At 35.2% G+C, this 23,945-nt stretch overlaps 1 protein-coding gene across 2 annotated transcripts in view; it reads left to right on the forward strand.

Annotated features, from left to right (window-relative positions):
* crim1 (cysteine rich transmembrane BMP regulator 1 (chordin-like)) overlaps positions 1-21,817 on the forward strand; it is an 852,254-nt gene extending 830,437 nt beyond the window's left edge. For both annotated transcript variants that reach the window (XM_039748389.1, XM_039748388.1), the window contains 2 exons: positions 10,383-10,567; positions 19,447-21,817. In XM_039748389.1, the coding sequence (XP_039604323.1) occupies positions 10,383-10,567; positions 19,447-19,623 (362 nt within the window). In that variant the 3' untranslated portion in view covers positions 19,624-21,817. The remainder of the gene's footprint in view (positions 1-10,382; positions 10,568-19,446) is intronic.
* The last annotated feature ends 2,128 nt before the right edge of the window (positions 21,818-23,945 follow it).

Below are 23,945 nucleotides of genomic sequence, written 5' to 3' on the forward strand. Positions count from 1 at the left end.
ATGACAGAGCAAAATGAAAGTATACAAACATTCTTGCTGTCACCTACTGTATAAACCGGCAGCAAGACAATATCCTTTTCTTATCACAGCAGTTGGCCAAGGTCGTAAGTATTAAGTATAAGATCAATGCCTTTTAATGAGCAGAAGTGTGTGCCAGAAGAACTGCAAGGTTGTTTTCTTAAAACTATCTGTTTTCAAAAATAACTTATTTTAAAATTTCATAGTGCCAATTCATTAGAGACGAAACTTGTAATTAAGACATGCCTAGACTCTATGTATTGTGAACGTTTCAGGATATTAAAGTTTATTTTTATCAGTTACAAAGATTGTCTCATTAAAATAATTAAATAGTTTATCATCATTATTACTACTATTATTATTATTATTCCTTAATTTAAAAATGACTGCAGGAACTCCAGCAAATCTTAATGACAAAAGCGCTGTCATGATGACATGGAGAGATTGTATTAATTATGCATATTGAATTTTTTAATAAATATCTTTCTGGCAGCAGGCTTTTGTGTTGTCTTTCTTAAATGCAGGAGGACACAGAATCATAATTTTTATTGGATTCTTTTGTATTGGACACCAGTTAGTAGAAATTTATACATTGTAACATTGCAAGCAGCTGTGAATGAGAGTAATGCTACTTGGCAAATCAGAAAGTATTAATTATAATTATGACAGTTTATGAAATTACAAGATGCAAACTTAAACAATTTTAATAATAATCATCTAGTTTTGCAGATCTAGGGAGGGTTGCATAAAAAATATACGTAAATATCTACATTAGACAAGGGCACAGTTATAAAAATACAGGTACATAATTTTGTGCCATGTAAATAGAAAATAATCCATTGTATGCTGATCAGTTTGTATAGAAACATATTCAGTAATGTAGTTAGGGTTGGAAAATAATATGCAGAACAATGTAATGTTAAACATACGATGTTTGCAAAGGTCTGATGTGATGTACAGTAGTTAATATAATGACGTGGCAAACTGCAGCAAGAACATCTTGTAAAATAACTTCCAAGAATCAGGAAAAAAAGACATATATTTTTAATTATGATGTTCTACTTTAAAAAGGTGCCTTGTGTATAACATTTGTGTTTTTTTTCTACAGTTCTGTGCACAGAATACATTATGTAATCATTTGTTTTTTGGTAAATGTTCTGCATTAATTCAAGCACATTTTCAGAAATACAAGCCACCAAAGAATTAATTTAAATCATACTATCATACATAATGGTATGTATACTTTTGTGACTTGCATGGAAAGTTTGAAGTATCTACTTTGCATTAGGACAGATATAAGACAAAATCATCTGAAAACTGTTATTATGTCACAAAGTTCAGGAAATAAAAATGGCAAATAACTAAATACCCAGTATGTCTTTTTGTAACACTGCATCATGACTTTAGGATAGTTAAATATAATACAACAGAAAAGTATTTCTTGTGCTTCTATTATTAAACATTCCAAAACAAAGTTCAATTCAATTTTGTTCCCTTGTAAATACATATTGATCAAAATTAGTTCCGAAATTTTGAAACAAAATTGAATATTTCATGTCATTTTCTAACCCGCTTAGTCCTAAACAGGATTGCAGGGGTGATGGAGCCTAACCCAGCTAGCACAGGGCACAAGGCAGGAACAAACCCTAGACAGAACGCCAGTCCAAGACAAGCACACCCCAAACACACACTAGGGCAGGTTTACTGTCACCAGTACACCTAACCTGCATATCCTTGGACAGTGGGAGGATACCCATGCATTCATGGGGAGCACATGCAATCTCCACGTAAGGATGACCCAGGATGCACACTCTGGTTACTTTACTGAGAGGCAGCAGCACTACCACTGCACCACTGTGCCACACAAAACTGAGTAAGCACTGACTTTAAAACTTTAAAAATAAAAATACAATAAAAGTAATACAGTAGCTGTATTTTCAGTCAATATCAAAGCTAACATGAATTGTCTTCACTGTCCCAGAATTTTAAGTATGCAGTAAATACAGTGAAACCCACCAGCAACTGCACTGAATTTGCATGTAAAATAATGCATTTAAGTATATATGTAATGTACAGATTTCAGCAGTATGGAAATGTGCTCCAGCTTTAAAAAAAATGTTACTAAAGTAAATAAAATAAACAGATACAAGGATTCACTACTAATGGCATTTTGCTCCCCAATCATCTAAACTAAAGTTTGGACTCTTACAGCATATGGAAAAAAATAAAGCTAAAGTTCAATGTCAGGGCATTCTACACACTTTTTTGACATATGATAGATAGATAGATAGATAGATAGATAGATAGATAGATAGATAGATAGATAGATAGATAGATAGATAGATAGATAGATAGATAGATAGATAGATAGATAGATAGATAGATAGATAGATAGATAGATAGATAGATAGATAGATAGATAGATAGATAGATACATAGATAGATACATAGATAGATAGATAGATAGTATTACAAAGTCTGACAGTTGGTTCAATGACCCCTATGCACTTTATCAAAAATAGCCTTACCTTTGCAGAGGGCTCAGGCTAGTTTCCTACACAGAGCCACACTGATTAATTGATTATGTCTTTTAATGTCTCCTCTTCCCATCTCAAAATATAGCTACAAGTAAAGATTACACTTGCAATTAGTAATTTATACAATACAGGCAAAAACATTCAATCCACACCAGCAAGCCTGAGCCAGTACATTAGACTTTTTTGTACATGTATTCTACTCTTGTAACTTAGTCCAGCTTACCTGTGGCTATTGTTCCATCACCATCTTTTGTTTTGATGCATTGTGGAGTATTGGTTAGCTTTAGCACTGTTCCCTCACAACTCAGATCACATGTTTGGCCACAATAATCAGTCTAGCATAGGTGGCAGACACCCTAGTCCTCATGGACAATCAGAAGACCATTGCACTGTTGTTATCTACTCAAAACTAGTTCAGGTTCTACTTCCCCATTGACTACAATGCATTTCGACAAATTAGGCAAAGTTCTCAAATAATTTCCACAAAGTGAACTCTGCAGGATTTGCTCATCACCAATAAAGATTGACATATTGTCCAACAAAACTGCAAGACATGCGTAGGGTTAACCGAAATATCAAAGAGACCCATTTTAAGTGGTTTAAAGGTGTGCATGTTTGTTTGCTGTCCACTAGTTCCTCTCTTGCTCCAAGTTCTGCTGGTAAAGAGGTGCTGGATATGGCAAGCATGCATTGGTTAAAGCAGTGGCAGAGAATGAATAAATGAAGAGAAGCATGTCTGAATGTGAAATACAGCACTAGGTAAACATCAGGAAGACTTTTGTTATGGCATCTCAATCTTCATAATATAATTTTAAAGGGTGTGTAGAGAGTCCCAAAAATGTATGTGAATGGCACCTGTAGGTATTTTTCATGACAGATTTTTTTTAAACTTTTAATCATTTTTTTAAACTAATTAACAATGTTGACTTTTTATTTCCCTGTTGATTTCATATGAATCATCACTGAGACTTTTTTGACATTCACTAAGGACTAAGAGAGTAAAAGATCAGTCAACAATAAGAAAATTGAAGTGTTAATCAAGTTTAATCAAATCTATGCTGAAAAGAATATAAATGATTTAATTTTACAAACATTTTTAAAAATGAAAACCATGAAATGGTGTGATAAATCTATAAAAACTCTTCAGTACATTTTTTTTTGTAATATAAGAAAACTAGATGCCCTAATAACATTGTCAAGAAAAAAAAAAAAAAAAAATATATATATATATATATATATATATATATATATATATATATATATATATATATATATATATATATATATACAGTGGTGTGAAAACTATTTGCCCCCTTCCTGATTTCTTCTTCTTTTGCATGTTTGTCACACAAAATGTTTCTGATCATCAAACACATTTAACCATTAGTCAAATATAACACAAGTAAACACAAAATGCAGTTTTTAAATGATGGTTTTTATTATTTAGGGAGAAAAAAATCCAAACCTACATGGCCCTGTGTGAAAAGTAATTGCCCCTTGTTCAAAAATCACCTAACTGTGGTGTATCACACCTGAGTTCAATTTCCGTAGCCACCCCAGGCCTGATTACTGCCACACTTGTTTCAATCAAGAAATCACTTCAATAGGAGCTGCCTGACACAGAGAAGTAGACCAAAAGCACCTCAAAAGCTAGACATCATGCCAAGATCCAAAGAAATTCAGGAACAAATGAGAACAGAAGTCATTGAGATCTATCAGTCTGCTAAAGGTTATAAAGCCATTTCTAAAGCTTTGGGACTCCAGTGAACCACAGTGAGAGCCATTATCCACAAATGGCAAAAACATGGAACAGTGCTGAACCTTCACAGGAGTGGCCGGCCGACCAAAATTACCCCAAGAGCGCAGAGACAACTCATCCGAGAGGTCACAAAAGACCCCAGGACAACGTCTAAAGAACTGCAGGCCTCACTTGCCTCAATTAAGGTCAGTGTTCACGACTCCACCATAAGAGAGAGACTGGGCAAAACGGCCTGCATGGCAGATTTCAAGATGCAAACCACTGTTAAGCAAAAGAACATTAGGGCTCGTCTCAATTTTGCTAAGAAACATCTCAATGATTGCCAAGACTTTTGGGAAAATACCTTGTGGACTGATGAGACAAAAGTTGAACTTTTGGAAGGCAAATGTCCGTTACATCTGGCGTAAAAGGAACACAGCATTTCAGAAAAAGAACATCATACCAACAGTAAAATATGGTGGTGGTAGTGTGATGGTCTGGGGTTGTTTTGCTGCTTCAGGACCTGGAAGGCTGGCTGTGATAGATGGAACCATGAATTCTACTGTCTACCAAAAAATCCTGAAGGAGAATGTCCGCCATCTGTTTGTCAACTCAAGCTGAAGCGATCTTGGGTGCTGCAACAGGACAATGACCCAAAACACACCAGCAAATCCACCTCTGAATGGCTGAAGAAAAACAAAATGAAGACTTTGGAGTGGCCTAGTCAAAGTCCTGACCTGAATCCAATTGAGATGCTATGGCATGACCTTAAAAAGGCGGTTCATGCTAGAAAACCCTCAAATAAAGCTGAATTACAACAATTCTGAAAAGATGAGTGGCCCAAAATTCCTCCAGAGCTGTAAAGACTCATTGCAAGTTATCAAACGCTTGATTGCAGTTATTGCTGCTAAGGGTGGCCCAACCAGTTATTAGGTTCAGGGGCAATTACTTTTTCACACAGGGCCATGTAGGTTTGGATTTTTTCTCCCTAAATAATAAAAACCATCATTTAAAAACTGCATTTTGTGTTTACTTGTGTTATATTTGACTAATGGTTAAATGTGTTTGATGATCAGAAACATTTTGTGTGACAAACATGCAAAAGAAGAAGAAATCAGGAAGGGGGCAAAAAGTTTTTCACACCACTGTATATATATATATATATAATGTGAGTAAGCAAAATAAAAAGAAAATGTTAGCGGACAAGTAGAACACAGAATATAAGACTTGAAAAGCTGCTTTAATGTGCATCAACAAGACCTTTTCTGAAGAATACTCTGTATAATTTCAGCATCCATATTTGGGATTACGATAAGCTGGAATACATACAGTAATAAATCTGATATGACAGAAGCACCCTGGCCTGTGTGTTTAAATAAATCTTTATATCTGATAAGTTAGAGGTCTCTCTTACCTTAAAAATAATATAAAGAGGTTAAACAAAGCATATTACACTACATGACATTTTCAAACCTGCTCATGTTTCATGAATTGGTGAAAAGCCTGTTTCTCTGACATTACTGATTACATGTAAGAAATACCTCAATCCAAAAATTTCACTCTGATACCAGCCCAAAAAGAAGTGGACAATCGGAAAGCTACAGATATAGGTAAAGAATAACTTTATTGTGTAAAACATTTCTTTTGAACGTTCTATAAATGATAAAAATAGACTGCAGAGCAGCAATTCAGAGAGAGAATGCACCTAAATGTAATTAGGCTGCCTGCCACTTACTTGCATTTTACTAGCCTGGAGCTAGAAGAGAGCCAGAGTTCATAAACTGCACACGGGGGTTAATTCTTGATACTTGAAGCCTTTTAGTTCATTACTTCTTGCACCACAGATTCATTCATTCACAGATCTGATTTATGCATTACTTATTTCAGCATTTGGGCCACTATTAGTTCACTTCTTCAAGTTGCCTTTCCCAGATTCAAATTAAAACAGGAAAAAATTTGATATGTTCATAATAACCAAATAGAATTTTTTTTTTTGCTTGTGGAATATATCAGCATCAAAAACATTTAAAATTACTGGCACTTATAACACTATTTTTATTTAGAAACAAAGTGAGTTACTCAATTTTTTTTTTGTAAATTCGGATCTTTTCTACTGTGATAGAAAGAGTTACATTTTGTGAATTAACTCACTATGACTTCACCTGGTTTGGTGGTCTGTGAGTAAGGCACCTATGGATTTGCACTAAAGAATAAAGAAGTGTCATGCAATTTTATGTTTTTACTGATGGTGCTTTGTTTTTTGAACACTCTTTAACATCTTCTGAAGCCAGTTATGGGCATCATGGAGGACTATTTATTGTTACTGAATAATGTGCACCCTCACACAGCTGCCTACACAATGAGCATACTTCCAATAAAGAAACAGAATATTATCAACTTTCCAAGTTGAGTTTAGACCCAGCATCTTTGGATTCTCTTCCTTCTAAACTGTTTACAAATGCAGTAAGCGTCAGTTTGCAGATAATGATGATGAGGTGAAAGAAAAAGTGTAGATCACAGTTACCAATGTCCTGAGAAGTAGGGAGACTATAATACATTTGAAATGTCTCCAACTTTTTTGAAAAGCTGTCTTATCGGAAAAAAATGTCTCTGCATATGTGTTCCAATTCACTTATCCCTATCTTATTTAATGCTGGGCTTGCCCCCCATAATTGAGTGTTAAGACATCTTGGGTCTAATACTTCATGATTTTTTTTAAAATAAAGGATTCATTCACAAGGTGACCACAAAGGTGAAGAAAAACTGATGCATGCAGCCGATTTATTCATAATGTCAAAAATGAAAAAGCAGTTTGAACTGCTTTTTATTACCTCGATAAATGACGATTTTTAACAGAAGAGAGATCATTCCAACAAAATATAGGTGATTTCTCCAAGGTCTTAAATAATCTCTCTTCTTAAAATATGAATGTTCGACCCACTTTTATGGCAGTTTTTTTTTTTGTTTGTTTTTACAAAAAATGGTTTAGCTCTCAGTGGAAGTATTTTTAATCACAGTTCAGTGGAAGTCAGTGATCTCTGTCATTTAACTTGTAGAGAGGTCCTCCAAATCAATAACTTGACTGAAAAGGACAGGCTCAGTTATGGGACACACTCTCAACCTGCTGGAGATAGCAGTGGACAAGAGAATGAAAACAAAGCTAAGTGCAATTATGAACAATGCTCTACTGCCTCTCTCTGACATACTAACACTGAGTACTTTCAGCCAACAGGTTATTCCATTCCAGAAACACTACTGAGGCATCTTTATACTAAAATTACAGTATGTCTTTATAATGCATCACTGTGATGGTGACTGCTGATTTTTCTTTCTTTTTAGTAATAATGGTGTATATTTGTTTATCTATATATATAAAATTCTTTTTCGTGTTTGAAATGGAAATTACGTATGACCACGCAAAACGTAAATTACGTATGACTACAGAACATATTATAAAACAGTAACTAATCACTTCGTTTGTGGACGCCACTTTTATATCATCTTTACGAATAGTTATTATTTGTGTGAGAGTTATTTTACTAATTTTGAAAAGAAGTAAACACAAACACACTGATCTATCCCATAGAAGTGTGCCCCCACGTCACCCTCTCCCAGCCCTCCTCTCTGGACTCCAGCGCTGAGCTGTCCGCCGGCAGGCGCGTTCTGACAGAGAAGTTTTATTTATTCGTCCACGTGACCGTCGTGGAAACTCCCATATTATAACTTTTTTTAATTGCCAGTACTTGATAGTAAAAGAGATGAGAAAAACAGCTTTGTGTCTTTTTACTTTTTAACTGTGCCGAGCTGTAAACAATATGAAGACGACACCGTTCAGCGGTGAGGGGTCATGAGAACAAAGTGGACGCTGGGAGGCGCGGAATGTCGGGCTGCTCCGCCGGGTCGAGAGTTTTGCAGTTTTGGGCGTTGTCCTCTCTTCTCGCATTGTTTGTGACACTTCGAGTCCCCCCTTGGCTCATGGTAGAGTGGAAATCTTTGTGAATGAGTGTGATCGGCACCATCGAAGCAAAACTCTCTTTGTAAATTGCGCTGCACAAATACTTACTGTCCCTTAAAGTGAGTTCAGGTCACTAAAACCACGTAACATTCAAGGTTGCTTCTGTGATGAATTCTCTTAAGACGATGGAGGGTTTACATCTAAGAAGATGAACCGACCTCTTCATGTTAAGTTTTGGACTTGGGAATTGTTTGGACCTTCTGCCCGTTAAGCACGGAAGGGCAGCGTCCACATTTCTCAGAATTATTTTTCTTTTAAATTACAGGCACGTAGTGCAAGGCTGTCAGGCAGAAATTTGCAGGATCACATAGAAAATGTAATTTCTATACCACAGCGGTCGTGTAGCACCTTTCACAAGGGATCTGCTACCGAGAGATGATCCAAATACATTTAAGCTGCTGTTAGTACTACTTACCTGTTGTGTTATAGCACCTTTAAAATGTACTTTACCCGAAAGCACTCCAGTACTGCTCAGTGTGTCTTTACTTCTTACATGTTAATGTTTTACTGTTTAATAATTTATATACTGCATTTTATTTTTTTCCCTTGCACTCAGTGAGCGAAGCCACTGGGTAATCAGCTAGTTATATTTATTTCATTTTTGGTAAAATGACAAATTTCTCATATGGGACAAATAAAATACTATCTATCTATCTATCTATCTATCTATCTATCTATCTATCTATCTATCTATCTATCTATCTATCTATCTATCTATCTATCTATCTATCTATCTAAATTAAATGTCTATTAGATGTCTAAGAATGATTTATATTAGTTCAAAATGCTTAAATACATTGTGAACAGAGGAACCAGCCACATTGATCTGTGCAGACTAAGTTTCTAGGCTGTTACTTGCTCTGTTTCATTTTTGTTGATTTACATTATAAACCTTGCTTACATTTTGGAGGAAGTGCAATTCTTACAGGGTGAATGTATAATGTTTAGTATCACCTTGAAGATGTGGCTTATCATGTTTAAACACATGTCTACAATTGAGCACTCAGTGTATGACATTCAACATATTACATTTAGAATGTTTTGTAATGCTTTGATATTTCAGAAAATGCTCTGATATTTCAAAAAAATGTGGAAAACAGTCTGTTGCAAAGCAATTTTTTAATTTTTTTATTTGTATATCTTGGATGTTTGTGAATAGTAATATAATAATAATAATCATGGTATTATATGTGAAATGGCATATTTATCAATGAACCTTCAGATTTTAGATAGATAGATAGATAGATAGATAGATAGATACTTTATTAATCCCAAAGAGAAATTCACATACTTTAATTTTAATAACTGTAATTTTAGGTAGTGTATTTCATCTGTAACACAATCACAAAATGCTGTAGACTTAGTTCCCAAAATTAGAAAGCATATTAAATACAGTGCTTCATACTATTAAACAAAAAACATTAACATTAAATGTAGTGTTTGAGTGTCATTTACCATCCTAATCATTCAGTAAACTTCCTAAACATTCATTCCTAAACATTTTATAAAGTTGATCCAAAATCTGAATGTAATAGGCTGGCACAGAAGATGCACACAAAAGCTTATGAAACACATGCAGTTTTTGGGTTGAGAAGTTCTAAAATTATTATGGAAGTTTGTGCACTTCTAAGCAGTTTGCTCTTCTTGGAACTTTTTTGAAAGCCCAGTGTGGAGATAAAAATGATAGTTCTTTCAGAATTTAATTTTAGTCTTCTGAAACCAGAACATGATTTTGCTTTTAATCCAAGGTATATATTTTTTTCACAGCCTCAGATAAAGAAAATGATTTCTGCTTTGGCTATCATTTGTACCTGCCATGTCTTCCTTCTCAGATCACAAAAAAAAGTAGTTATTTGTCTTTGTAAGCACTTCAATTTCTGAGGTTTACAGTACCCCTTTACCAACCTGTGTGTATTGATTGATTTCAATAATTTATAAAAGACACATTGCAGATTTACAAAACAACTGTATACTTTTGGTACTAAATGTAGAAACAAAGGATAAGCTATGTACTGAACCCCAAAATAATATTTAGATTGCAAATATAAATTATTTTTGATTTTCTTTTATGCAGGTGAAATGGGAAACCTTAAAGTGGAATATTCAGAAGTACCAGCACCAAATAATGACAACAGCTTTCACTCCGTTGCCTGGGTAACCCTGCCTATAATGATGGCTTTGATTGCAATAATCTTATTGCTTTTGATAAATCAAAAAAAGCACTGGATACCCGTGCCCTGTTACAGAACTCCTACAAAGGTACAGTGGCTGCTCTTCTCATTTTTTGAATAGAGTGTTAAAGGGTAAAACTGCTGGTTGCAAAAATGCTATATTTTAAATGAGTTTAATGATTGTTGTCAATGTTTTATAGATGTGTTTAAGCAAATTTGAAGATGTGATGGCTAAACTAAAATGTATGAAAGATGCACAAATTAACCTATGACAAAAAAATAAAGCCTTAAAAATAGTTAATCTGTAAGAAATAAATCAGAAGGACAATTCTTTGCACACAGCAGTGAAGCAGTGGACTAAAAAACATAATGGTAAAAAAAAAAGGTGTCTTGCTGAGCATGACTAAAACCATTGATTTCACTTACAAGACAGTGTGACAGGGCAATCATCAGGGGCTATGAAGAGTTTTTTTTTTTTTTTCGTTTTTTTTTTAGTGAAATGTCTTGTTATTTTTTCAAAAAGCTACAAAATCACAACATTAAATGGACGCAGTACAGATATTCATTTGAAAGGATGGGGGTCATTGTCATACGAACTGAAGAATAAATCATTTGACACCTCCCGGAGAAAGTCACATTATACTTCATTCTGGAATTCCGTGTTAAAAACAAAATAGACAGTCTCCTTTTGCTACATCCTGTATAAGCTCACAATCTCTTTTAATAACACCATACAGCATGTTAGCTATTCACTTTATTTCATTTTTTTGTCATGATAAATGGTTATTTGTATGTTATTTTAATTCCATTTACTGTACAACCTAATTCTTCTATTTATATTTCTTCAGCTCTTTGTCTGCTTTGTTTCATGAATTGAATTTGAAAGTAGCGTGTATGTCATATTCCTGTGCTCCACTTCACATATTGGCATATTCATTGCTACCAGCTTGGGTGGCAGTCTTTTATTGTCTCTCTTTTTGTACTCTTTCAAACTATGTACTTTGAATCATTGCATATTTTGTCACAAACCATGTTGCAAAACAATCAGGATTAGCAACATTAAATGCATTAGGAATAATAATGTTATTTTAAATACAAAAAGAGAAATTCCATAATAATTATAGTCATTGGAATTTACTCACATGAAGCAGTACTTGTTAACTAGGAAGGCAGCCTTTTGAGTAGTTCCATATTGTTGTAACAGCTACAGAACTATGTAATGCCTATGTAAGGCATTACTGTAGTGTCTTATATTCTTTAGGATACTAGCCATCCCCTGCGGCTTCGCCCACGTATTAGTGAAACAGGACAGTGAGGAGGGCCCTGCCCAGCTCTCTACTCCTGACATCACTCTTCCCCCTCCCCTTGGCCAACAGCCTCTGTCTTGGATTAGCACGAATATATCTCTCCTGGAAGCAAACTATAATTCTTAGCGCAATGAAAGAAGTCACAAAATCAACTGGAATGTTCAAGCAAATTATAGAAAAAAAAGATCTAAATCTGTTAAGTAGTTCTCTCATTCGCTAACTAAGCGGACTTAAGGGTACACCCTGAGGCAGACACGTGAGTGAGGAGGGTCCCGGCCCCCTCCCCGCAGCCCGATGAGTCTTTCTTGGATTTGCACTAATAAATCGTAATACTTAGCGTGATGAGAAAGGCATAAAATCAACGGAATATCCAAGCAGATTATAGAAAAAAAAAAAACGAACTAAATCCGTTAAGTAGTTCTCTGGTGAAAAGCGGACAGACAAACAAACAGGTCTAAAAAACCATAAGAAATTTCGCGCTTGGACCACGAAATTTTTAGAACCATTTCTTAGTGAGCAACTATGGGCCAAGGGTAAACTACATGCCAAATTTCAAGTCCCAAGTCCTCATGGTTCAGGAGATTTCGTGATGAGTGAGTCAGTGGTATTTGTCTTTTATATACGGTTATATGAAAAAGTTTGGGAACCCCTCTTAATTCTTTGGACTTTTGTTTATCATTGGCTGAGCTTTCAAAGTAGCAACTTCCTTTTAATATACAATATGACTTATGGAAACAGTATTTTAGCAGCAACATATTAAGTTTATTGGATTAACAGAAAATATGCAATATGCATCATAACAAAATTAGACAGGTGCATAAATTTGGGCACCCCAACAGAGATATTACATCAATACTTAGTTGAGCCTCCTTTTGCAAATATAACAGCCTCTAGATGCCTCCTATAGCCTTTGATGAGTGTCTGGATTCTCGATGGAGGCCCTCGATGGACCATTCTTCCATACAAAATCTCTCCAGTTCACTTAAATTTGATGGCTGCCGAGCATGGACAGCCTGCTTCAAATCATCCCATAGATTTTCAATGATATTCAAGTCAGGGGACTGTGACGGCCATTTCAGAACATTGTACTTCTCCCTCTGCATGAATGCCTTTATAGATTTCCAACTGTGTTTTGGGTCATTGTCTTGTTGGAATATCCAACCCCTGCGTAACTTCAACTTTGTGACTGATGCTTGAACATGATCCTGAAGAATTTGTTGATATTGGGTTGAATTCATCCGACCCTCGACTTTAACACGGGCCCCAGTCCCTGAACTAGCCACACAGCCCCACAGCATGATGATACCTCCAGCAAATTTGACAGAAGGTAGCAGGTGTTTTTCTTGGAATGCGGTGTTCTTCTTCCGCCATGCAAAGCGCTTTTTGTTACAACCAAATAACTCAATTTTTGTCTCATCAGTCCAAAGCACTTTGTTCCAGAATAAATCTCGCTTGTCTAAATGAGCATTTGCATACAACAAGAGACTCTGTTTGTGGAGTGAGTGCAGAAAGGGCTTCTTTCTCATCACCCTGCCATACAGATGTTCTTTGTGCAAATTGCACTGAATTGTAGAATGATGTACAGATGCACTATCTGCAGCAAAATGTTCTTGCAGGTCTTTGGAGGTGATCTGTGTGCTGTCTGTAACAATTCTCACAATCCTGCGCATATTCCGCTCCTGTATTTTTCTTGGCCTGCCAGACCTGAGTTTAACAGCAACTGTGCCTGTGGCCTTCCATTTCCTGATTCCATTCCTTACAGTTGAAACTGACAGTTTAAACCTCTGAGATAGCTTTTTGCAGCCTTCCCCTAAACCATGATACTTAACAATTTCTGTTTTCAGATCTTTTGAGAGTTGCTTTGAGGATGCCATGCTGTATCTCTTCAGATAAGAGTCAAAGGGAAGCACAACTTTCAATTGACCACCTTAAATACCTTTTCTCATGATTGGAAACACCTGTCTATAAGGTTCAAGGCTTAACGAGCTAATCCAACCAATTTGGTTTTGCATGTAATCAGTATTGAGCACTTAGTTACATGCATTCAAATCAGCAAAATTACAAGGGCACCCAAATTTTTGCACAGCCAGTTTTTCACACTTGATTTAATTTCATACAACTAAATAATGCTTCACTAAAAATCTTTGTTCAGAAAACACCCCAGTACTCAGATGTTCCTAGGAAATGAAAGACATACCACTGTTATCTTTTTTGTTGAAAGTAAATTATTATGCAGACTTTTTCATATGACTGTATATAGATTTAAACCATTATAACACTGATGGGGTACAAATGAATATATGTAAAAAGGCTTGTCAATATATCTCTCTATTATAATAAAAAAATCTTGGGATGAAACGTGACTTTTTGAGAGACTTTTTGGAATTAAGTCCCATGAGATGAAGACTTTTAACATGAGATTCTTTCAAGTCACGTCATACGTACAACCTTTGGAAGCAAGTCCCGTGAGACTGTGACTTTTGCCATTAGGTTCTTTCAAGTCACGCCCTACTTACAGCCATTTTCAAACAAGACCACGGTCATCTAACCTCTCAGTTGTGTGAATGCTTCCTGTGCTCTCAGCTCTATAAATTTTATATGGACAATAATTTTATATGTTCTAGACACGTCAATGACTAAGCGAATCCCCCTAGTAAAAGTAGAAAAAAATCTGTGATGCTATACAGTACACAGAACATCACAACAAGGAAATCACTGTCTTCAGAACTGTTTTAAGAAGTTCCAAATTCCTAGACCAGCTATAGAGCTAACCCTACTGTAATGTGCTACATAGTGTGGTGGTCTAACCATGTAAACATTGGTTTAGTACTAATGTATCACTACAGAAGCAGCTTGTAATGCTAGAAATAGTATTCTCAAACTTGCTAAGTGATCGATTGAGGGGGACTTTTGAGTCAACCCCGAACTCAGAATATAGTAAGAAGGCCCAGTTAAAGCAAAAAGAGTAATTTATAGACAAAAACACATACACAGAGATACGTAAACAATAAATGATTCATACAGGTAAATAAAAACAAAACAATATGTTATCAACCTATGAGGTGACTGGTCCACACCAAGAACCACAAAAAGATTTCTTCTGAAATCCCATTCCTGTTTAACAAATCACACCAGTCTCTGTTTCTCTACCTCTCCACATCAGGCATATCACTAGTTACCATTCAATCTGCTTCCATCTACTAGCTCAAATACTCATTGATTCAAATTAACTTTTAAGTTTAGTTGGTGAACCATTTCCTTGTCACTACTCTGAAACATTTTCAAGATCAGAGATGCCCTTGTGAGCTGCAGGTGTGCCTTAAGTCTTCAACCCCAATTGACTTTAAAAAAAAGGCAGACAACCCTACAAAGGTCTTCATAACATAGGTGCCAGGAACCCTAAATGTATGGGTTTGCCAGGGTGCTAATATTCTATTGGTAATGGCAGCAGTGTGTTATATAAATGCTTTTCAATGGTATCGAGTGGGGTACTTGCTTGGAGAGAGGACGTTATTGAATTAAGCCAAATACGAGAAAAGTATTCAGTAAATCCTACATCAGTCTTCAAAACACTTTAAGCTGTGACTGATGTTTGTTTACATTAATGATCTAACAACACTGGAATGGCTTCAGAAAAAGAAGTTGATTTGTCTTTGATGGTTCCAGTCAAACCTCAAAGTTGATACCTAACTGTGGAAAGCTTTAAAGACTGCAGTATGCCAATGGTGTTTATCTGACAGACATATAGCAGTCTTCAAATCCAAAAATGTAAGGTTCATTCGCACATACTGTACTATGAGAACATCAGTGACTAGTAGGGTCTAGGCCAGGCTACATTTTTTCACAACGACTCAGAGTTGTAATAACTATATAACACTGACTAATGAATAGAGAATGTGGGGGTTAAATAAGTAAATAACCTATTACAGCTTTTCAGTTTTTCTTTTTGTCCAAGGCAGACAATTTTGCCCTCTTATATGTGAAAAGCATTATGTATGAATCGGAATATTTTTCATGTACAGTGATCCCTCGCTATATCGCGCTTCGACTTTCGCAGCTTCACTCCATCACGGATTTTAAATGTAAGCATATCTAAATATATATCACAGATTTTTCGCTGGTTCGCGTATTTCTGCGTACAATGGGTCTTTTAATTTATGGTACATGCTTCCTCAGTTTGTTTGCCCAGTTGATTTCATACAAGGGACGCTATTGGCCAATGGCTGAGAAGCTACCCAATCAGAGCACGTATTACGTATTAAATAAAACTCCTCAATGATATACAATATGCTTCCCGCGCGGTGCTTCACACACTTAAAAGCTCTAACAGCCCGTATTGATTTTTGATTGTTTGCTTTCCTCTGTCTCTCTCACTCTCTCTGACATTCTCTGCTCCTGACGGAGGGGGTGTGAGCAGAGGGGCTGTTTGCACAGTGGCTGTTTGCTTAGAAGATACGGACGCTCTAAAAAATGCTGAAAAGACTACCTTTACATTGATCCCTTCATTGCGGCCGCTTTATCGCGGTGCTTCGCATACATAAAAGCCCAATGGCCCTATTGATTTTTGATTCTTTACTTTTCTCTCTCTCTCTGACATTCTCTGCTCCTGACGCGCACTTTGAAGAGGAAGATATGTTTGCATTCTTTTAATTGTGAGAAAGAACTGTCATCTCTGTCTTGTCATGGAGCACAGTTTAACTTTTGACTAAAGGGTGTTATTTCATGTCTAGAGGGCTCTAATAATGTTAAAAAACTTATTTAGAAGGTCGTAAACAGGTTTTCAATGCTCTAACTGTGAAAATATTACATTTATAAATAAAGAATCCTACTTCGTGGAAATTCATTTATCTGTCTGGAGCGGATTAACCGCGATAAACAAGGGTTTACTGTATAACCGTGCAGAGAATATTTATAAATAATGTGGAAGAGTTTCTAAGGGCTTAAAATATATAAAAATAACCATACAAACATATGGTAACTACTTCGCAGATTTTCACCTATCGCGGGGGGTTCTGGAACACAACCCCCGCGATCGAGGAAGGATTACTGTACTACTAATTCTAAACAACACTGGGTGCTGGATCATAAGAACAAACGAAAGGAGACCATTGAGTTAATCGAACTTGTTTGTTTAGCTAACAGCTAAACTCTCCCAGTGTCTCATCCAGATATTTTTGTTTGTCAAGGTATCTTCTTCAGCTACATGTTTTGGTACTTTGTTCCAGAGTCCCACAACTCTGCGTAATGAAGTGCTTCCTTCGGATTTAAATGCACTTGTAGGATCTTTTTCATCACAGATGCCTTATACCTTAATCTTTGAAAAAAATTACCCTGACATAGACCCTACTGATCATTGATGTTTTCAAGCAACCACTTGCTTTGGCCACTTGTTTTGGTTATTTTGGCTCGCTTAGACCTATCAGACTGCCATAAATCTTCATCCTTCACTAGGCTTTTTCAGAGGTTGCACCAAATGGATTATCTTCAGCTCTTCTCTGTTATCAGGTTTTGTTTTATTCCGCTGTCTTCTATTGTCTCCTTGCTTCCTCTTTTAAAAGTTTCTCATTCTCTGTCCACTCAGATGTAATCTGCCACTGCTACTTATGCCTTTTTAGACAAGGCTGCCCCTACAGCTCTTTGCCTATTTAGTCAATTTGAGAACATGATCTACCACAGTCTGCTCCTCTTGATTTGGGAATTTATTTTTACTAACATCACTTTTGCCTCCAGAAATCCCAATCATCAGCCTACACAATTCAAATTTGTGCTTCACCTATACAGGTATTTCACTCCCTTTAAATGGTTTCTTTGGGCCTTTGTTTCTCCTTCTATGATCCCCTTTGTTCTCTTTGCTCTTCTAAATCCCCAGGTATGTTTTTTACATATGTGCTGGGAATGTTCTAAAGTGTCAGACTTTTGGCAAGCAAAGTCAATTTCTTTCCATACTATCTAATTTACTCTTCATGTTTTCATTCTCTTGGATCTTTGTACCCAAACAGAACAGCCTCTTTTGGAAAGGGCAACATTAGCCAAAGCTTTAAGTTGAATGACCATCTTTTTACTCCTGGAAATCCTCTTTCTGCAACTTTATACTTCTTGAGCTGAATTAATGGTGAAAGCACCTCAAATGTTTCTAAGTGGCAATTATAAATACAACTTTTTCAGACTTAAACTGAGTGGGAGTTCTACTTTATGTCCACATAGCATTTTCATGTGTGCAGCTATATCTTTTTCTCTCCTTGAATAACTTGTACCATTAGGGGTTGAATGGGTGTTTGTTTATATAGTATTATCATTTTCATGGTAATGTCTGATTTACTGTAACTTGTATTTGCATATTTATTAAATAATAATTTGACAACAAAAAAAAAGCCGAAATTAGCGTAAACTGCCCAAATTCAGGTGATCATAAGAAATGTAATGATTTACTTCATGAGGTAGTACATAATAAACAAGAAATTTTTGCCTCAGATATTTGAAGTATTAAAATCTCTATTTTGATTTAAACATTTAAAGTCTAAAAATTCTCAATTTTAATAGAAATTTTTCACCCTCAGATAGAGGACTACAGTATAGTGGGCTAGATCCCTAGTAAAGGATGAAAAATAACATCATATTTGCAATCAAAGACCTTGAAATAATCTAAAGCGATAATTCCACATGCTTACATTTGAAGTTTGTCATTTTTAACCTCCTGGGAATGGCTTTTAGAGGGCTAGGACCACTGGTAAAAAAATCAAATATCAAAAATATTATATTTGTGATCAGCAATCTTGAAATAGCATAAAATGACACTCCACATGCCTATCTAACTGATCCCCATTTTATGGACATTTTGTGAAAAGGAGTAACTTAGACCTCTTGTATCCCATTTGTGGGGAACCCCTGCAGTCGGTTGGTGTGACATGACCAGCTTCAAGTTCTTCAGGTCCTTCTGATCATACACCTACTGGTTTATACTTTATCATAAGAGTGTAAGCACCTTTCCTACATAAAATTTAGTCCACAAATGCCCTAAAAATGAAGGTTTTTCAGGTGTAGAGAGCCAGAAATATGGGGAAAGCCCAAAAAGATCAAGGAGTTACATAACTAGACATCAAGACAAGTCCAATAGTATATCATATGCTGGGGTTTTCTCATACAGATGAGCCAGGAGATGCCAGACAAAAAAACTGAAGTGATTTTTTAAAGTGTTCAAAAGGAATTTTCATGAGTGCAAAAAAACATGGAGCACCACAGCCTAAGGATCACTCATTTGTCAACACACTATTTAATCACCATATTATTCTGCTCAACTGGAAGACTTACCACCCCCCTGAATAGTGCAATTGGAAAACAAAGTCCCATACTATTTGAAATTAGAGAAAATTAAATGTATGCCAAGAGGAACAATTAAAAAAAAATCTAATATAGGTAACGCGGTTTGTCCTTTCATTTCATTATCTTGTAAAATATAGCCATTTGTTAGGCTTGTCCCCACTCTGGTCCATCTTGGAGAAAGAGAATTTGAATTTGAATGGTTGTTAGATGTTATAGATGGTTGTTTGAATCATAACATGTACATTGTATTATATGTTGAATTCAATAAAATAGAGAAGAATTTACAGTTTCAATAAAAAAATCCTAATCTATATATTTGTCTGTTTTTCTCCTTTAACAGCCATCATGTCTGAACAACCAGCTGGTGTATGTGGACTGTAAAAAAGGTACCATGGTCCAGCTGGAAAGTCCACAGAGGATGATGAGAATGGCAGACCCGGACTCTAGATACAGTGGCTACTACAGCATGCAAAAACAGAACAACTTGCAGGCAGATAATTTTTACCAAACTGTGTGAGGAGGGATAGGACTTGCAAGATCAGAAAAATAAAAAAGAATGACTGACCTGTTTGCTGAATGCATCAAAAGAATCTGAAAACGAAACATCAAAATGGAACTGTTAATTGTGCACTTGGATTGTTTTGGGTTTGTGAATTTGTGTACAGCTCCACAATAGGACAGAATCTGTCTCCTGCAGCGGGCTGGAAAATAGCATTCCTGCTTTTTCTCTGTGATCTTCTGACCAAGTGTTTAATAGAACACTGTAGCACCAAAGTCTAAATTACTAAAGTTGTATCTGCTTGTATTATTGCTGTAGATGGATCAGGCCATATTTGAGACTGGCTGAAGAACACGGAGTTTGTTGCTGGGATGTCCAGGCAGTGACATCCCCTTACTGCTCCAAACCTGCTTTTGACAAAGCCTAACCCACTAAAGGACAGTTATTTAAGAAAGAAATGCTGTGACCATTCAACTTTGCTAGAAGCATAATTGTAGACTGGAATCGTCAGGGCCTTGAGTCTAGTGTCTTTTTACAATGTTCTTTACAGCTGAGGGCTTTCACTTAAATCAGATTCACGAGAGTAAAAAACAAACAGGGTGGGTTGATGTTGATCATGTTAAATAAACTGTGTGCTGCTTTTATTATTATTATTATTATTATTTTATTTTATATCAGAATGGCCAGTTTTGACTCAACAATTAGCAAAAATATTCAATGCCTACTAATCTTCTCTACCTAAGCACTGGACCCCGAAGCGATTGTACCAGTGAAAGCCAGAGGCCAGCCCTGTTTTGGTCAGCTTGATATCTGCAGGTTTTAATAATTTGTTTTGTTATTATTCATGATTTTTGAAGGTCAAAAGGAAAAAAGTGAGAAAGAGACTGATATACTTTTTTTTTGTTTTTTTGTTTTGGTGTTTTTTTTTTTTTTGTTTCATATCCTGGCAAAAATTATACTGCTTCCTGTAGAAGGAAGTTGCTTAATACTAATCAAGCACCTTTTATTTTCTAATTTTGAAGCTCAAAAACTTCTGATTATGCTTGTTGAAACATTATCATTATAGGAATATTTATGTAAATATTTTATGCTAAAATATTGTGTGTATATATATATATATATATATATTATATATATATATAATTTTCTATGTGTTTTTTTTTTCAGTTGAATGTATTTATAACCAAGAAAGAGATTTTATCTGGAATCTGAAATAGCCACGCATTGATGCTTGATTGCTTGTCAAATAAGGCAGAGCATCTCATTCTATTTAACAATTTATTTTTTTTCTTTCAGATCTTTTCTTTGTCCACCCGACTCACACAATATTTGGTTTTATTTCTTTGTACCGTTTGTCAGGTCTGTTGGCCTTAAAAAGGTTTTACATCAGTACAGTGTTTAAAAGGCAGCAGGAGAAAATAAGGCTTTCATTAAAAGATGTTTGTTAGAACAGAAAATTAAAGTAAAATGAACATGTATGTATAAAAAAGGAAAAAAAAAACTACTGGAATATTGTCAGAAATAAGCTGGGAGTTTGTTGTAGTTTGTCTAGGGTATAATGTTTGTTATCTTTTTAATGTACAAAAAAAGATCATAAGTAATATTCATTTTGGACAGGTCTTGGCACTTTTATTCAGAAGTAATCTGTTTATGTCATGCCTTTTTTTCTTCTTTTGTTCAAGTGCATTTCATGAAAGTTGCCTTTTTGTTTGCTTAATGTGAAATGAAAATTTACTTTGGTTTTGTAGAGGAACTTTCAAGTATTGTTGTAAATACTTGAGTGGAGCTTACTAAATTGAAAAGCTGACATAGAAAAAAATAAAACAAATATAATTTATTGTTTAAAACACCTTATTTATTAATCTGATGAATAGTATAAAAATGAGAGATGTTCCTATGTAAGAACAGGCACGTGTTTTTGGGGGTTCATGTCAACATTAGTCTTAGAGTTGGGGTGGGGTGGCTTGGCGAGGGCCTGGGGAGTTGAACACTGTAGTGATTTTCTTCTAAACATGCAGACCAACACAGGAGTTCTTAAAGGTCTTAGTTTGGCTCAGCCTTGTATGTTATTTCTAATACTACAAAGTTGAGGTAATTCTTTCTTTCCCCAACCCTTCAATAAATGCATACACTGCTTTTCTTAAGTTCCTGTTGTTCAATAGAATTAAGATGTAGGATTTAGTGTAAAAAAATGTTGTGGTTCCCTTTTTCTTTTTTAGAAAATGACACCTGTATATCATATTCATTCATTTTAGTTATACACATGTAAAAATGTTACGTCAAAGTGAAATAGAGGAAAATAATGGCACTTGAAGTTCCCTGCAGATTGCTTTTCTTTCTTCCTTATTTTTCTTTTAACTGTAAAGCAATTTATTTTTTGGGTTTTTGGCTCTTGGCAGCACAATAAATAATTTAAAAATACAATGTATTGTGTTTATTTAAAGAATTCTTTAAAATCACATACAGTCTTGTACATGAAGCAGTATGCATGTGGAAAATCTTAAATTAACTGTTGTGAATTCGGTGTAACGGTTCAGTGAGACAGTGAAACACATACAGCTATAATTAAAAGGTACAAATTCAGCCCCAATTTTAAATGCAGTTAGTCTAGTAAGTCACAGTAAGAGAATTTGGTAATCTTAACACTAAAACTCCATCTTTTATGTAAGGGAGCTAATTAGTAACAAAAAGTGCATTATATTTTAAAGCCTTATATTAATTAAAACAGAAAGAGTTAAAGAGATCTGTTGCATTAGCTCAGCAGAATAATTCAATAATGTTATTCTAAAATAAATGCACTAGTTTTAGGTAATATAAGATGATGTTTTCCCATTGAAATATGAAAATTGTATTAATATTCTTCAAGTTGACCAAGTGCTCACAATGTAATTTAGGAAATCTCAACCCGTTTCTCATTAAATAGTCTAATCCCATCAAATATTACTCCAAACAGTTCTGCAAAAGGGTTTGGGATGATTATAAATCCAACACTGTCTGACAGATAAGCAAAGGATTAGGACAATCCCAAAACATATGACCTAACAAGGCCAAAGCTGCAGGTCATCATTCACAATTAGGGTCCAATCACTGATATATTTTAGATCATTTTAATCTGAAGAGGGGTGGTCAGTGTGCAATTTCAAGATGGATTACAGCGTTTTTTGGCAGAGATTGATAAAGAAGGAATGTTGATAATTATCAAATGAATCTCCTTACTGAGATATTAATAAAGTAGCCTCTTTCCCAGTGTTGGTAAAGTCTGGAAACACCACTGCTATTCTCATTATCACCTTTTAGGTAAGACAGCTAATTAGTACCAAAAATGTATTATATTATGCTGCCTTCATAATAATTAATACCATAAGAGTTAAACAGAGATGTTTTCAAATAATATTCAGGTGTAGGCAGTAATGGAAAAATAATGTCAGACTGATTTGTTTTAAAAGAGATTTATAAATAGAAACACAAGTTTGCTGACGGAATTGCATATTTTTTAACGGAGGGTTCAAATATATTGTCAATATAAAGACCTCTGAAAGTCTAGATGTATAATATTTTATTTATGGAAATCAAGTAAGAGATGGCCGGAATGCAAAGTTATTTGGAGCAGCAGAGAAAGGTATCTGTCCATAAATGCGTTTCCTACATTGGTTTGATTTTTCTAAGTGAGTGAATTACAATCTGATTGCTGGTAAATCGATGATAATTATTTATGAGCGGAGCACAGAGCAAGCCATATATAAGAAGTTTGTAAAAGATTTTTGTTCCAGAGCAAGTCAAGCAGGTGCTTTCTTGGTACCTTCTACTTCCTTCTTTTGCCTCAAAATACTAATGTCATCTTTTTAATATTTTGCCTTTTCCCTTCCATATAAACAAGTTATCAATAGGGCAAATCTTTGAAAAGAAAGGGACTGTTAATGATATGGGAATGCTCTAAAAAAATCAAGAGCTTGGGAAGCATACTCATTTTAACAATATTAATTGAAGTGAGAGGTAAACAATTGACCACTATTAGAATTCTTGTTTAATACACCCAATCAAGCTGCAAACATTGAACTTAAACAGACCTTTAAGCATCTTTGTAACTGTATCCCCAAAATACTTTACCAGAACAATTCATGTCAGTGCTGTAATATTATAAGCCATGCCTGTGAGTTAAGTGAAAAAGCCATGCTTTTATCTAAATTAATTTTTAAACCCAGGAACCCTGTAAAATTCATCAAGTCAGCTAAATATGATAGGCAATGATAAGTCTGTGTCGGTAATGGACACTACTATATTATTAACATAAAAGGATATTTTTTTGTTCCAATTCTTCTCTTAAAGAATGAGCACTTGGC

The sequence above is a fragment of the Polypterus senegalus genome, chromosome 3, assembly GCF_016835505.1.
Source record: "Polypterus senegalus isolate Bchr_013 chromosome 3, ASM1683550v1, whole genome shotgun sequence".
NCBI lineage: Eukaryota > Metazoa > Chordata > Cladistia > Polypteriformes > Polypteridae > Polypterus > Polypterus senegalus.